The 16907-nt window shown below is 47.1% G+C and overlaps 2 protein-coding genes across 3 annotated transcripts in view; both read left to right on the top strand.

Moving 5' to 3' along the window:
- The first annotated feature begins 5662 nt into the window (after positions 1–5662).
- LOC117061206 (olfactory receptor 12D2-like) lies at positions 5663–6601 on the top strand. The gene has a single exon (XM_033173894.1). It carries the CDS (start codon positions 5663–5665, stop codon positions 6599–6601), a length of 939 nt encoding a protein of 312 aa, XP_033029785.1.
- A 5725-nt stretch (positions 6602–12326) lies between these two features.
- The window catches only part of LOC117060834 (angiopoietin-related protein 2-like), a 31142-nt gene continuing 26561 nt past the window's right edge, over positions 12327–16907 (top strand). For both annotated transcript variants that reach the window (XM_033173395.1, XM_033173396.1), the window contains exon 1: positions 12327–12724. In XM_033173395.1, the coding sequence (XP_033029286.1) occupies positions 12714–12724 (11 nt within the window). In that variant the 5' untranslated portion in view covers positions 12327–12713. The remainder of the gene's footprint in view (positions 12725–16907) is intronic.

Genomic DNA, 16907 nt, shown 5'->3' with positions numbered 1-16907 from the left:
GGGGACCTGCCCCCGCGATCAGCGCCACCAGCCAGCGGCGGAAAAAGCGGAGCCGGGGCATGGAGAGGGGAGGGCCAGCGAGGAGGGGCGTCACGCTAGCCACAGGTGTGACGCCCCTCCTCGCTGGCCAGGGCGGAGGCATCGCTCCGTGCATATGCATCATGACGTCATGCACACGGAGCAACGCCCAGACCCCGGGGGTGCCGCTTGGCTTGCCGCCCCCAGCAGCCAAGGGGCTCGCTACGCCCCTGGCCATTGCCCCCAGAATATAGAGCTGTAGTGACCATGTGACCAAGCCTAGCAACTGCCTTGCTCCGCTTTTAATAATTGTCAACATTCCTATCTTGGTAAGCAATCTTTATTTTCATAATGCCCATTTTTATCTTAAAAAATAATAAAGAAAAGCTATAAATTTAAACAGGTATCCAGTTGACCTCTTACAGCTTGCAGCTTGGTTTTATTATCATGTATATAGTACTTACAGTGTTTATAGTACAGTAAGCCTGCAATTTACTCCAGGGATTGTGTCCAAAGCCAGAATCACATATAGTCAAAACCAGGCATAGGCAAACTCAGCCCTCCAAATGTTTTGGGACTACAACTCCCATCATCCCTGATCACTGGTCCTGTTAGCTAGGGATGATGGGAGTTGTAGTCCCAAAACATCTGGAGGGCCGAGTTTGCGTTGCCTTCTCAAAACTTATTGGATGCAATGGCGGGTGGCAGGGGTGCCAACTTGAATAAAATATGGGGGGCAGGTAAGCCCTGCCCCACATAATCAATCAAATGTTGCCATGCATGCACACTGTTTGAATGGCAATGTCCATCAACTTGGGGGGGGGCTCAGCCTCGTCAAATATTTTAGAGGGGTTGTGAAGGGACCTTGGCCCCTAGGAGTCGGCTTCTACGGCAGGAAGAACTGCCACACACACAAAAACCCCAGACCCCCTTTCCACCCCCTTTCCATTTTTTTAATGCCAAGTGTGTAAAGCTGAATTCACACAAGTTAAATGTGCACAAGTTGTGGGTCTACTGTAGAGTCAACGTGCAACTTATGCACATTTAACTTGTGTGAATTCAGCTTTATGCACTTGGCTAATAATAATAATAATAATAATAATAATAATAATAATAATAATAATAAGGGGCTTGTGTTGTAGGGGAAAACACTGGCAGTCCCACCTGACATTATACTTACTTTGGAACAATGTTTCGAGGTGCAGGGAGAGTGTGTTTTGATGATACACAATTTTGATTTTATGCGCTATCGCTGGAACATAACAGCTGTGTTAGTTCAGTGTGAACTGTATTTGAAGTACTGAGTACTTGGTAACATTGCCTCAAAGTAAAATATTTGCCTAAAAGAAATGACATCAAAGTAGAAACATACTTTAAAGCTAGTTGAAGGATGATCATTTTTGTACAACCTGTAGAACCTTGAACAAAAAGCTCATGGACACACCTGCCTTTTGACACCCTCACCCACTCTAGGCAGTCCATGAAGAAGCCCAGCCGCTGAGCTCAGCTTGCAGTCCCTCAGTTCAGCATCCTGGGTGCCCACCCAGCTCACCCACCGCCAAGGGGTCTGTTTAACACAGCATCAGAACTTCAGCAGAGAGGGGAAACAATGGCAGTGAACAGAAATGAAAGAAGGTCAACTGGGAAAAGATCTAATTAAAAGTTATCATCCTTGGCCTTCCATTAATTAGGCAAGATCTGGAACTACTCCACCACACTTTCTGCACCAGGAGAATGCAGTCCCAGAACGAGAAGAAGCTGACGCAACAGTCATAAGTACCGGTAATCCACAGAGACAGTCACTTGTAACAATGCATGCTAATAAGCACAATGGGGCCCAGGATAGGAAAAACAAAGCACATTCAAGGAGAAATGAGCTGCTATGATGATGGAAGATCACAGGGCAGTTTGCAACATAATTTCCCCTGGGCTTCCCTCCACTTGTGACCCGGCACCGAGGGCAGTGATGGCGAAGCTTTTAGAGACCGAGTGCCCAAACAGCAACCCAAAACCCACTTATTTATTGCAAAGTGCCAACATGGCAATTTAACCTGAATACTGAGGTTTTATTTTAGAAAAAAAAAACACAACAACAGAGCTTTCAATGATACAAACAACTTTTTATTGAAAGGTAAAAGTTTGCATTAAGATGATCCAAACAAAATAAGGAAACCAGTGCCAAGTGCTTTCATTGACTTAAAAATTATTTGGCAGAGAATTCCACACTTTAAGGATTCCCCGCTTTTAACCTCCAGCCCAAGCAAGCAAGCGTTCTTGGTGTGGCCCTCTGAGCGTGTGCAGAGCGGCAACCCCCCTCATCGCGCCGCCTTTTTCTGAAAGTGCTCCGGGGGTCGGTCCCCACATACTAGTCCTGCTCCCTCGCCCAGCCCTGACTGGCCTCAACCTTGCAGCAGCAGCAGCAGCAGCAGCAGCAGCAGCAGCAGGAGGAGGAAGGTAGCTGCTCGGAACTCTTGGCGGCCCACCAACGTGGCAGCGTGCCTCTGAGCGCGCGCAGAGCACTGCACCCTCCCCACCCACAGTGGAGGTTCCCCAAGGGAAAATGCGCATCCTGGAGGTTGTGTCTCCATTTTACACCCCTGATGCCCCATCCGAGGCGCTTCTACTTGGACACAAGTCCTAGGATCCACGCCCAGCCTCTGAAAACAACATGAGTGCCACGTATCCGAATGGGAGCAATGCCCCACCCAGCCCTTCCCTTTGCGCCTGCCTGGCCTGCCTTCTCGGTCTGGGCATCCCGCGTGGAGCAGCTGAGCAAAAGGAGCCCCAAAGGTGCTGCAGCGGACGAGCCAGTTTGAGGGTTTCAGCTCTTTACTGTCCTGTTTGTGCAGCATCTGAAACTGAGGGCCCATCATAATCATTGCCAGTCCTATTTTGTAACCCACTCACACAAAATACTAATTGCCACAATATGCTCCAGAAGCCTCCGCGCAACTGGGCACAATGAATAGCTGCATCCCCCGTTTTGGAGAGTCAGCGCCACGACAGGCATCACATCTCTCTCCTGCCGCGCAGTTTCCTGCACCGACCCACCCTGCACATGGCTGCCCAAGTTGAGCTGAGGACTTGACGCACCACCCTTGCCTTCTGCCGGATCTGTGCTGGGGCGACGGTGCATGTGCTCACAGAGAGGGCTCTGAGTGCCCCCTCTGGCACGCGTGCCATAGGTCGACACCACTGGCCTAGGGTGACCATGTGTCCAGCTTTATAAGAAAGAGTCCTCTATTTGGAGTTGTCCTCTCTGTGAGGACTGTCCAGTCCAAGTCTGCTTTAAAGATATGGAACAGGAAAACAGGAAGAAGGCCTAGAAGTTGCCTTGATGGAGCTGGAAAAAAAGCCATCTGGTGCCTTCTCCACTATGATGAGAAGCATTGGGTTTCTTTTTTAAATTATAACAGTTAGGTGGAATTAACGTTCAAGCAGAACAAGCATTGCAGCTTGCCAGATGGAACAATAACCCACACACTTTTCTGGGGGTTATCCTGGATGACCTCCCTCCCACTCCCTGCAAAAGACAATTTTGGGTGTACAGGGGGATCCAATCCATTATTGTTACATGTGTGTCTATACATTAATCGCCATATGCACATTTTTTGTAAATTTTATGTAAATTAGTGCCCTCTTTCCTTCTCTTTTTTGGCAATATTGTGCACCTTTCGTCATAAAGTGCATAGTTAAGCTATGGAATTTGCTCCTACAAGAGACAGCAATGGCCACCAACTTGGATGGCTTTAAATGAAGATTAGACAAATCGACAAATCCACAGATCATAAGGCTATCAGTGCCTGCTAGCCACAACAGCCATGTCTGACCTCCACTGCTGAGTGCAGTATGTCTCTGAATACCAGTTTATTGACCCTGGGAGGAAAAAACAAACTTTAAAATAAATAAAACTAAGATTGCAGTGTGGAGTATTTCTGTCCATGATTCCAGCCACTCCATTCCATTCCCCAACTTCCCCCACTCCATTTCCCATCCCTCTCCCCAACATTTCCCATTCTGAGCTCCCTGGGGTGTTTTGGGGTTACCACTCTAGTTTTTTTGTTTTGTTTTTTGTCTTCTAAAGTTGCTGTGGCTTATTAGCTCTTCCATTCAATTGGAGGATGTGACCTGCTCCTTCTCTTGAGGAAGGTTCTCATGTGTATATTTGTTCTCCAAAGGCATATGGCACCACAGCCAACCAGTGAAGAAATAGTTCCCTTTCACCTCAGCTGTAAGCAAGTTACAAGTCACTGAGCTGGTGTCTGCTCCCAGTTTCTGCTCTGCCACTGCAAAGAAAGCATAGCACCTTCAGCATCTGAAAGACCTTTTCTCATCTCGGGAGAAGAAGACCCACATCCTACCAGGTCAGCTGGTACAGTGGCTTCTAAGTCACATTTTCACTCCATTGTTTGGTAAAAAATATAACTTGAAACTTCTGCTCCTTTATTTATATTTAATCAAATGTTATAAAAATAACAATTTATTATTTTCTGCTGCTCCCAGGGACCCACCCATCCAAGGGACTGATCAGGTCCACATCTGCAGAGCATCAGCAATGTTCCTGTCTCAGGTGTTCTTTGACCTTTCACTGAGCCCTGTACATATAGTGAGCAGAAATGAGAGTCAGCACTCCTGTGTCCATCTGAGAAAGAAGTGGGGTCAGATGCTGTGATCCCTGTGGTCCCAAATGGCTCAAGGCTGCAGCGGCACTTGCTGTCAAATGAGGAAGAGGCTGCAGAGGGTGCTGCCAGCAAGGAGTGGTCTGAGAGGGAGGACGGGGCTCCATTTTGTGGCCTTGAGAAGCCATGAGAAGGGGAGACAGTCCCACAACAGCTCCCTGTCACACCTCATCCACGGTGTGGTGAGATTCCCTAACATTAGAGGAAGGTATTAACCAGTCAGGAGGGGAGGCTGGACTGTTGAAAGAATCACAGAATCATAGCATCATTGTATTGTAGGGTTGGGAGGGTCCACAAGGGCCAGCTAGCCCAACCTCCTGCAATGCAGGAATCTCTACCTCATGGTGGACCTACATCTGGGGGGCCTTGAAGCTTGAACAGCCATGGGAGCCCCTTCACAACCTCCTGTGATAGCAAGAGATGCAGATAGGGCATCAGGGAAAGATACATCACTGAAATTCTCCTTTGTACACCAAATTGCACCCATCTGAGGGGAAGAATATCAACATCAAAGCACAGAATACTCATGCAAAGGCTCATGACTCCTGGATGAGATGTAAGAGAATCTTCTCCGCATACTGGGCTGGAATTACAGTCTTTGTAGAACTTTTGACATGTCTGTTTATTCATTTAAACCCAATAGCTGAATTGACTTTGGAGAATCCATGCAAAAAATTATTATTATTATGGGGGGATTTAAGCTGCATCAAGTAAGTAGGGTAGGAATAAAATAATAATAATTGCTAATGGCCAGGAAGCAGAAGACAGAGTGATGAGAACCAAATTGTATCATTGAGAGAGCAGATCATGCTGTAATGTAAATGGCCTTATAAGGTTGGGTTTAAAGCAATTCCTAGGTAACTCACAAAAGCTAAGGTAACTCTCATTTTCCAGAATGTCTTGGTGATTTTCTTTTTTTTCACCTGCAGCAATTTTCATCCCTGCTTTCTAAATTCATCAGGCTGATGCAGAACGGGACATCAGTCACTGAATTCATCCTGATTGGTGTGTCAGATGCCCATAATTTTCATGGCTTCCTCTTTGGTCTTTTTCTTCTCCTATACTTAGCCAACATCTCTGGAAACCTGGTGGTGGCAGGAGTCACCTTCTGGGACCTGCAGCTCCAGACACCCATGTACTTCTTCATTGGCAACCTGGCCTTCATTGACATCTTTTACTTCTCCACCACTGTCCCCAAGATGTTTGCGGGGCTGGCCTCCCATAGCAATCATATTCCCTATGCAGGGTGCATTGCCCAGATGTTCTTCTTCCATTTTCTAGGCAGCACTGAAGCTATGCTGTTGTCCATCATGGGCTACGACCGTTACTTGGCCATCTGCCATCCACTCCACTACCCTGTCCTGATGAATTGCCGGTTGCGCTGGACCCTAGCTGCCTTGGTGTGGACAGCTGGCTTCTTCCACTCACTCCTCCATGCCATCATGATGTCCCAGCTCTCCTTCTGTCGAGACAACAAGGTGGAGCACTTCTTCTGTGATATAGCTCCACTCCTGGCGCTCTCCTGCTCAGACACCTGGCTCAACGAGGCCTTGTTAGCTGGGGTCACTGGCTCCATCATCATGGGTTGCTTTGCCTTAACTCTGACATCCTATGCTCTCATTCTATGGGCAGTGGTGGCCATGCGCTCAGCAAAAGGTCTCCAACGTGCCTTCTCCACCTGTGGGGCTCACCTCACTGTAGTGGCCCTCCATTACTGCTGTGCTGGAGCTATGTATCTACGGCCACACTCAGAGGGTTCTCTGGACACAGACAGGGCTGTGACTGTGTTGTATACAGCAGTCACGCCTGTTTTAAACCCGTTGATCTACACCCTACGCAACAAGGAGGTCAAGGCTGCTTTGAGAAGGGCTGTATGCAGGAGATCCTGTTCTCAAAGACAGTAAAGAGGGTAAGTGCCAGAACACCATGTACTGTAAATATGGTGGCCCTGAAGCAAATCAGTTTCCCTTTTAGGATGTTCTTTCATCTGATAGAATCCCAGGTCCTCCATCCCACTCTTGATGAACCCTTGGTGGTGATGACACACACAGGCACACATTATTCCAGGTTTCCCAAGCTTTCCTACCAATTATGCTACAATCCACATTAGCATGCTTCTGTCCCATAACAATGCCGCAGCAATGACACACACCCAGGATGATGGGAAATGATGCCACGCAGTTACCAGGATTCCCATAGTGTTGTGCAAAAAATTCCCTACTTGGGGGATGGAATGAGTATGAAATCTTCTTTACCATAACTTCAACAATGGTGTGCCAGAATTCTAAGCTCAGAGATCAATATAAATGAAATGCTTTGCCAGGAGTCTGCTCTTTCTGTCATCACCATACTCGTCCCTGCGTGCCCTCTTTAATGGCTATCTGAAGGCAATATAACTTTCAGTAAAACTGTGCCCCTCCCAATCATATCACACTATTCATAGTAATCTCTAAATTGCCTATTCATTTTCTCAAAAGCAACAGCATCCTGTTATGTATGCTAGGGGTATCCTAATTAATAACAAGTTATTTGCATGGGTGGGAAAGCACCTGGGGGAAGTGATTTTTAGAGGACAACCAGCAGAAGGACAATGGGAGATCATCCACTCTTTCTGTCCACCTCCATCAAGAGCCTTTCAAGGCTGCTTTTCAGATATATATACCTATTTATCTACCTGCACTTTGACCTGCTTTTGAACTGCTAGGTTGGCAGGAGCAGGGACCGAGCAACAGGAGCTCACCCTGTCGCGGGGATTTGAACCACTGACCTTCTGATTGACAAGCCCTAGGCTCTGTGGTTTAGACCACAGCGCCACCCACGTCCCAAGAACTTTAGGGATGCTGTAAGATGCTTACCGGTATTTATTCCTTTGTCCTAAAATCAGAATCAGGAGTGGGAATGAGGGCAACTACCAAGGACACAAGTCAGGATCTGCTGCAGGTAAAAAACAAGGAAGCAAACACAAGCATAGCAGAGATACATCGCCCAGTGCCTTGGAATCAAGAAAGGTGCGAAGTCAACTCAGCAGCAGAGCATCCACATTTTGCATACAGGACCACTCCCTGGCTTCTCCAGGTAGGGCTGGGAGTGATCACTGCCAGCAAGTGTAAGCAACACTGAGCTAGGTGGACCAATCGTCTGCCTGACTCAGCATAAGGCAGCTTCATATGTTCATCTGACTCCAGTGAAAAGCATGGTGACTGAGGAGATACCTGGTTCTGTTTCTGGTATGAGAACATTGGCAGTTCACTCACATGTACACGTCATCGCTTGATGGAGCTGTGGCAAGTACTGTAATGCAAAGGGTTGTTTTAAATCAAATGTAGTGAACCTTTGGCCCTTCAGCACCCACCGGGACTCCCATTTCAGAACTCAACTTGAAATTTTGACTTTTAAGTGGTGTGTGGGTGTAGGGGGGTGTTATTGTTTTTCTTTGTTATTATGGTATGTGTTTTTGTGTTTCTATATTGGAAACAGCCCTGTGAAATTCGGATGAAGGGCATTAGAGAAATGTAATAAATTATAAATAATAACAAAAGAAACTAGTGCATCTTTCCAGATACAAGCAATCCCTTCTGAACCCTGCAGATCTGGACCATTGCTTGAAAGGAAAAGCTAACAAAATATACCCAAACCCTACACTATGCAAAAATGAAGGACAGCTTTTTGACAGTTTGTCATTTACTGGATGCATTAAAGTAAAGGAAGAAGACCAGCAGTCACTCTCTTCTCGTGATTTCTATGGGGAAACATTCTTGAATAGTATACTTATGAAGAACTATTGCCTGGAATTATAGTGCTGTTTTTAGAATACTATCACTCCATCCTCTCTCCTCATATCCTTAATTTCTTTTCTTTCTTGCTTTGATATTTTCTTTTTCTTGTTGTTGTTATTATTGCTTTTTTTGAAATGGAAATGGAAACCAGTACCAAACATAAAGTCCCTTCTGAACATAAACTTCACAGTCTCATCATCTGCCCCTACCCCCAGCACCAAGGCATTTGAAGGACCTCTGAGTTGAGAAAGCCTGACAAATATCCTCATATGGCAATACAGTAAACTCTCCAAAGAAATGTGCTGGGAACATACCCCTCTGTGCTAACAATGCCCTGAGAGCAATCATTGACTTATTCCTTGGCAGTATGGAGGAAAATGTGTAATGAAATGTGGGTTGGGGGCAGGAAGTACACCATCGAATCGTAAAATTGGAGATTTGGAAGGGATCCTGAGGGTCATCTAGTCCAACCCTGTGCGATGCAGGAATCTCAACTAAGGCATCACTGACAGATGGCCGTCCAACCCCTGCTTAAAACCCACCAAGGAAGGAGAGTCCACCACCTCCCAAGGAAGTCCATCCCACTGTCAAACAGCCCTTACAATCAGAAAGTTCTTCCTGGTGTTTAGTCAGAATCTCCTTTCTTGTAATTTGAAGCTTTATTTTGGTTGGTTTTGTTTAGTTTTTGTATATCTGGTAAATATACAATATATAGGCCTATATCTGGTAATTCTGCTTGTTTTCGTTTGTTTTTTGAGTTTTTTATGCTTTGCGATATTTTTGGTGGTATTCCAAGTTTATGTTTTCTAGTGAAATTGCTTCTCTGGGACGTTTCTGGTCATTTGTCTGGAGCGTTTCAGCTGGTTTTGATTCTTTTCGATTCATTTTTTGCATCATTGGTGTTTCTTTCTTTGTTCTTAGTGGTTTTGCCTAATATACATGTTACTGGTGAATTTACATACTTTGGGCGGGTTGTTGTGCTTCTGCTAGTTTCTACTAGGTTTTGCTTCTTTTTGCCTTCAGCTAGTTTTTTCTTTTTTTCAATTGGTTTTTTCATTTCTGGTCGTTTTGTTTGTTTTTGGTTGTTCTGCTTAGTTTTTTTTTATTTCTGTCTGATTTGCTGCCTTTCTCACACTTGAACACTTGGTAATAATACCAACCAATAATACATTACCTGTGTTGTTTCTGCTGTAGCATTTAACAATGCGTGAGTGAGACCTCTGATTACTAACTAAAGCATTTAAACTTACTGAAGGTTGTGGTCCAATCACTCTGTGAGTGGTAGAGAGTGGGAGCCTAAGAACCTTTCCCCCTGAATATAGTTGCACCCGAATATAAGCCACACCATTAAAATTAATGGGGGGGGAGGAGAGAAAAAGGCAATTTTAAGCCGCTCCCTTAAAATTCCACAGGCACTCACACCCGTTCTGTTTTACCATATGTCTGTTTCAGCAGCAATATCATAAAAGCCAATTTTTGTAAGGTCACAACTTTAAGCCACACTTAACTTTTCACGGTCGGAATTGGGGTGGGGGGGAGTGTGGCTTATATTTGGACCAATATGGTGTATTCCAGTTTTTTTTGGGGGGGGGGCTCTTTTGACTAGAGCCAAGTCCCACACATTTTCAATTCAGGCATAAGCCATTTTTTCTTTTGCAGTTTCCCACACATGTGGGACTCCAGGAACAATTGGTATTCTGTAGTTATTTCCCAACAGAAACAGCAATGTCCTGCAGCATACATGACTGTCATGTAAACGTGGAGCCATTCTCATTAGGTTTCATCTAAGTGGAAACAGCTGAGGAATCTATCATTGGTTGATTTACAACTCCACCAGAAGCCTATTTTTTGCTCCTTTTTGGCACTTAAAATGTTCTAGGGATGGCAGTTTTGAAAAGTTAACCACAGGGTCTCCTGGAATGCTCCCAGTGCTGGTAATATGCCTTTGATTTTCCAGACTTTAAAATTACTGTATTATTGGCAGGGTATATGAATAACACTGACACACACATCTGCTAACTGGCTGTTTCAGCCTTATTAAAGCATCCTCAGGTACAGTTGTGAATTAATAACTGTAACAGACATCAGACTAGTAATATGCAAAACATCTTTATACAATGTGGCCCTCTAGATGTTGCTGGATTCCCAGTTCCCACCAGGCCCAGTCAACACAGCCAATGGTAAGGGATGACGGGAGTTCTAGTCCCAACAACATCTGGAGGGCCACAGGTTGCCTTTCTCTGTTTTGTACTCTTCGATGGTCCACTTCAATAGCCAAGGGCTGCTGGGCTCTGCTCCTGTTTCTGTAACTGTATTCAGTTCCAGATAAATTTAGCAAGTTAATTTTCTCCCACCAGTTTTTCAGTGCTACAAGAAAGGTCAGTTCCTATCTACCCTGGGTATACCAAGTAGGCACCTGAAGGGGTGGAATTTGGTCTTTAAAATTTCAGCGGCAAGGCCAAAATTCAGCACCTCCCTGCCTCTCACTCTCCATTGTGCTAATTTACTAAGTCATAGTTGTGGTGCCAAACTTTGGGAGGCAGTGGAAGACAGGAGGGCCTGGCAGGCTCTGGTCCATGGGATCACGAAGAGTCAGAAACGACTAAATGACTAAACAACAGGTTGTGGTGCCATGTGGCACCCTCTAGGCTCAGTGCAGAGTGTAACAGAACCAGTCATGCCTCCCTCAGTGGCAAAGCTGCATGCTCCAGCACCGGGGGCGGAGAGCAGGCGGGGGTGTGGCTGGTGCGCGTCCCAGGGGCATGGCATGTCATCCGTGGGGTGTGGCTTGCGTCCCAGGGGCGTGGCATGCCGCCCGTGGGGGCGTGACATGCATCCCGGGGGCGTGGCACATTGCCCACTGGCATGTGGCATGCATCCTGGGGGCATTGCTCGCCGCCAGCAGGGGCATGACACCCAGTGTGGTGGGGGTGCATGGCGCATGTCCTGGGGGCGGCAGCAATGGTACCCCCCTCCCCGATGGTGCCGGGGGCGGTGCGCTCCTCTCCCCTGCACTCCTGTTCCTCCACCAGTGGCCTCCCTAATTCCACCTCTGCTGTCTGCCAGTCTATGATTAAAAGCATTGCCACGGGGGTGGGGGGGTGGGGACAGGCAACCCTACAGGAACCTTGCAATGTGTGTCTCCTCCTATTTCTTGTTCTACAGATGGGGCATAAACAGTAGAGTACGGCAGGCTTGGGGAACCCTTTAGCCCTGTGTTTCTGGACTACAATTTCCCTCATCCCCAACTATGCCAATTTAGGATGACAGGAGTTGATCATCATCTGGAAGGCCACAGGTTATGGAGACAGCTTTAGAGGGGCAAGAAAAATCAAGGAAATTTTGTGGGGAACAGAATGGGGCGGGGGGACAGTGCCGAGGCCCCTAATTCATTCCCTCCCAGCCTAATTTTTAAAGATAAATGAAGTGTAGTGAGATCTGATCATACACTATCTGTTCTGCCTCCTAGTGAGTTGGGGGTTGTTGGATCAGGGGCTTCCTGATGCACAGCACACATTCTTAACTATGTGCACCAGGATTTATTTTATTTATTTTTATTTTTTTTAAAACAGCTTCCTATACTTAAGCTAAAACACCTGTTTTGGAGAACTGCTTTGCAGACAAGTTGTGGGTAAATTTGATAGAGCCAGGCCAAGATGCTCCAAGTGCCAATAAAACTCTTGTCCATAAGATGTGCCACACCTCTTAGATGTTCCTCCCCCACCCAACTGCCATTGCATAGGCAGGAGCTGGGAGGGGAAGCTGCTCACGAGACCTGGAAAGTTGTGGCTGCCAGACTCCAATTTCTCAACTGAAGAAGCAGAGTGAGAGAGAGAGAGAGAGACATATGTGTACACAGAGAGCCAGAGAAAGAGCAGGCGTGCAGCTCTTCTCAGCAGGGACAGGGCCTGAACAAGCATCTGGAAGGAGCAAGAAGTAAATATTTACAGCTCTTGATTATAAGGTCAAGAATGATGTTCCCATCCCAGGAGGCTGCTTAGCCTCCTGGGGAGGGAAAGACTTGGTTTGCTAGGCACTGCCTAGTGTGGGAAGGATGTGCTGATTGGAGTAGATGGAGCGGCTGGGATTTCCCCATTTGCTTTTTTCTTCTTCTTAACGGAGATCTGCATTCCCATCCTTTTTGTAATCTGCTGCTAGATAACGGACAAGCTTAAGCAGAGACCCGCCACATCTTTAACGAGGTTCACAGAAAAGCTCAACTTTGGAAACCTGAAGCCCTATGAATTACAGGTAAGCACAGATCTCAATTTCTTCCCTAATGTTTAGTCTGGATCTTGAAAGTGGCTTTCAGTGTTCACCAAAAAGAGGGTGGACATTTTATGTGATTCTGGTATAAGATCTGAAGCGGGGGGAAATCATGCATGAGATGTCCAAGTGTCTAGATACAGAAACTGTTCTCACATTTGCTGTTTGATTTCCTGGTAGTCTTTATACCCTTAACACAGCAGTGGGGAACCTGTGGCCATCCACATGATACTGGACTACCAACCCTTGACCACTTTGTTCTGCTAGCTGGGACTGGTGGGAGTAGAAACTGCAGCTGTTGTTGGAATCCACATTTTCCCCTACCCAGAATGCCTACCTATCTTGTACTTTGTTGTAGGACACTACTGTTAGATGTCTTGTTTCTCAAACCAGCTTTCTTCCAATTGGAGTCCTAATTCTTCTCTAGCCACCTCTCTAGCCAAGGTGTGAACACACAGAGGTGTTGATACGACGGACAGGGGTGGAGGAAGGGGGGCGGTGGGGGCGGGCCACCCCATGTGTCACCACTGAGGGGGGTGACAAAATGCCAGGCAACACTCACTGTGGGGCCTGCAGCACACCCAAGCCACACGTCTCTCCTGGGAGTGATGCAGTAGCTTGGGCGCCCGCAGGCTCCATGCTGCCCCAAACGGTCCGCCCGCTGTAGGGTGGCTGAGAGGGAGGAGGCAGCCAGACTCCTCGGAGGCCCTGCAGAGCATCCTGTCCTGGCTCACTCCACCCCAGATGCCCAATTGGCTTGCTCTGCCGCTGGTGATGGAGATGTATTTATACAACCCTTGGGGTGCACACAAACAGAAACAGCAAAGTTGTGTTGCGGGGGACTTCATGATATTGTAACCACACCCCTATAGTCTCTCTGTTCCAGTTTATAGATTCAGCTAGAGTCAGTATTGAAATAGTATATTGAAGGAATAGTCATAAGACTTCCTTCCACTTTGTAGATGGTCTCCAGTGTGAACCTGGTACCCTGCATGACCATCTGGTTGTGTGGAAGCTCAGGAGGGCTTGTCCAAATTTGAGCTAGATCAGTGAACACATAGAATGCTTATAGCACCTCAGACCCTTGGCCCATTCACTCAGGATCATCCAGTCTCCTCTGACAGCAGGCAGCAATTCAGGGTCCCAGGAAGAGGCCTTTCACATCAACTGCTATTTAAGGGAGTGGGATGGAGATGTCTGATGCCTTCCATACCCCAACTCCCAATAACCAAAACCTGGTCAGTGGTCAGGGATGCTGTAATCCAAGCAACATATGGGAGCTGCAGATTCCCCGTGCCTATGCTTTTCGATCCTCTGCTCTCTGGAAGTGCCAGGGATGGAGGAGGAGGAGAAGGCACGTAATCTCAATGCAGATGTGGGAATTTCTAGTGAGCGGGGGTGGGGGGAGACAGAGGGGTTAGCAACTGTCTCAGCAACAGAGGAGAGAAGCAAGAAAGGAAGAAGGAGAGGGGGGCCTGTATGCCTGCCTAGCTTGAGACCAGCCACACCCTAAAACAAGGGTTACTGCACAAAGCAGAGAGGACAGGAAAGGGTTAGGCCAGCAGGTGAAACTGGGTGCTGTTGCTACTGCTGCTCCCCCCGTATTGTCTGCCTCCGGCTTGCCACGCTCGCTCCAACCCAACAGGCGCAAGTTAGTACTTGGGTCGATGACAGACCAAAGCAGTAGCGCCTCTCTCTTTTCAGTGCCATGTGTGTGCTGACGCTGGTAATTTTTCTGTCCTCTAATCTAAGGTTACCAGATTTTTTTCAATGAATCTGGGGACACTTTTCAACTTCAATGGATTTTGTATGGGGATTGATTTGTAAATCCAGGGACTGTCCCAGGGAAACGGGGACATCTAGTAACCTTACTCTAATCTGCATGTGCCTCTTTTCCCTCCTGCCCAGACCTGGCAATGAATGTGTGTGTAGAAACTATCCTATGACACAAAAGTGAAGTTTACCGTTGCTGCTCCACTCACTTTTGCCTCTGGCCCTACAAACCACTGCAATATGGCTCTCATAGGGTTGGCCAAAATGGAATATCACCCTCAGGCTGAAATACGTTCCCCATCCTTGGGTAAGTGGTGACTGCAGCAAGGGTTGCTAGCAGGATTTCTAATACCTGGTACAGTGTATGGTTAACAGAAGAAAAATATCAGGGTTCACTCAAGGTCCCACAACAGCTCCCACAGCTTGCTGCCACGTTCTGAGTCTTCATTTGCTAGGGTGACCAGATAGCAGAGAAGACAGAACTTTTACTTTTGTCATGGAAGAACAAATTCTAGTATGGAAAGGGTACCAAAATTCTCTCTTCTCTGACATTATTATGGCTATACACAGTACAATTATTTAGAGATTTCAATGGGAGGAGGAGGCAGGCTCTGTGGTGCAAGCAATGGGAACTAAACTGCTCTCACCTTTTTGCTTTAATATACCCACCAACTTGTGCTGAAGATAGCTTTGATAACTCCTCTGTTGCTGAGGCCCCTTTGGTAGGAGAAGTGTTAGCTGTTCTGTTCTGCTCAGCCAGTATAAACATCAAGTAGCCTGTAAGAAAAAGCTTCTTGGCTCATGGGAAAGCTCCCACTGCCCAAGTAAATAAGCTCAGGATAAGCCAGTTCAACGATACTGTTAGCAGGAAATGCTTCCAAATTGTGTGGAAGGAACAAAACTCCAGTCAGTCACATACGTAGACAATTCATTGGGTGTAAGTGTGTGTCACGGGACTGCCAGAGAACGCCCTGGAGCCGAGGGAGGAGGAGCCTTTAGAAAGCGGCAGGCAGGAAGGGAGAGGGGAAGGAGAGGAGGAGCGAATGGAAGGGAGTCCAGAGGTGCTAGCAGAGAGCCTCAGCACCGCCTGACCAGTTCAGGGACTGACGGAGAAGGGATACCCATCCCTTCAGCACAGGAGCAGCGGGGTTAAAACGCCAAGATCAGAGGAGGAGATTGGGGCTACCCAAGTTCCTCTGTTGGAGGCGGAGTCGCAAGTCTCCACTTCTGGGATCTGCGACCAATGATTCAGATGCATAAATGAGGAGCTGTAACTTGTATTGTTGTATATAATAAAAGACTTGTAAATATATCTCGGAGTGAGCAGAGGTATTTCTTGCGGAGAGCTTCCAGACCCATTACAGTGTGTCAGTAATTACCCATTCCAGGATGTTCAGTTTCCTGAAGCCGCGGTTAACACTTTTTAGATAGCATTGCACACCAAGATTCTGGCCTTTTATGCTTTGGACAGTACCTTCTGAAGACCCTGCAGATGTTGTTGCTCCATCGTCCTTGACAATGTGGTTGTGGTGCCTGGGATTGATGGAATCAACATCAGGGGGGGGGGGTCCCCTATACCTGGGCTGCAGGCTGCAGTGTTAGGCCAGGTCAGGAGCATTCTTCTCCGGAGGAAGGCCTCCACTGATGCATAAGTGCCTAGCTTGTAGCAATGGTGTAGCTTGGGTTTCCAGCACCCGGGGCCATGCCGAGCATTCAACTGCCTAGCAGTGTCTCTGTCACCTAGGAGATTGGAGCCACAGAGATAAGAAAAGAGTCTTTCTGTTGTTTGGAGAGGTTACTTTCTGGTTTTCATGGAGAAGCTGTTTTCAATTGAGCCCAGTGATGGAAGCTCACAACTGTACCGGCCGGGTGTTGACATTTTGCACCCCTAACAATTTTGCACCTGGGGCAACCGCCACTGTGCGCCACCCACTACACCACTGATTTGTAGTGTCTCATGTAGGTGGAAGGTGTGGACCAAGTGGCTGCCCTGCATATGTCACCTGCACCTGCAGGAGCTGTCCATGCATTTTGAAGTAGCACCTACACCCTCATCAAGGCTGTCACATGTGTTGTCATGCACCCACACTTGCTTTGCCATCCTGCTGGATCCTTGTAGTACCACGAGAGGGCAAAGGGGTGGATTGAGGAGATCACACCATGTGCCTTTAATTCTTTAAAGTAGTGCACTACTAAAACTGCCATAAGAGGAAGTTGGATGTCATATTCTGATGGGCTGAAGTGTGCAGCTCAGAGAATTTAACACTTTTTCTGGCACTGGGATGATGTCTGATTTGCAAGGCAGGATGAGGGCTTGGCGGGCAAGGAAGACAGAGAGCCAGGGCTTTGGGAGTTCCTGGCTCTGGAAAGAATGTGAGTTGAAATGGGTTGATTT

Source organism: Lacerta agilis, chromosome 16 (assembly GCF_009819535.1).
Source record: "Lacerta agilis isolate rLacAgi1 chromosome 16, rLacAgi1.pri, whole genome shotgun sequence".
NCBI classification, from domain to species: domain Eukaryota; kingdom Metazoa; phylum Chordata; class Lepidosauria; order Squamata; family Lacertidae; genus Lacerta; species Lacerta agilis.
The sequence above is the reverse complement of the archived record's forward strand: the minus strand, read 5'-3'. Positions and strand labels throughout refer to the sequence as shown.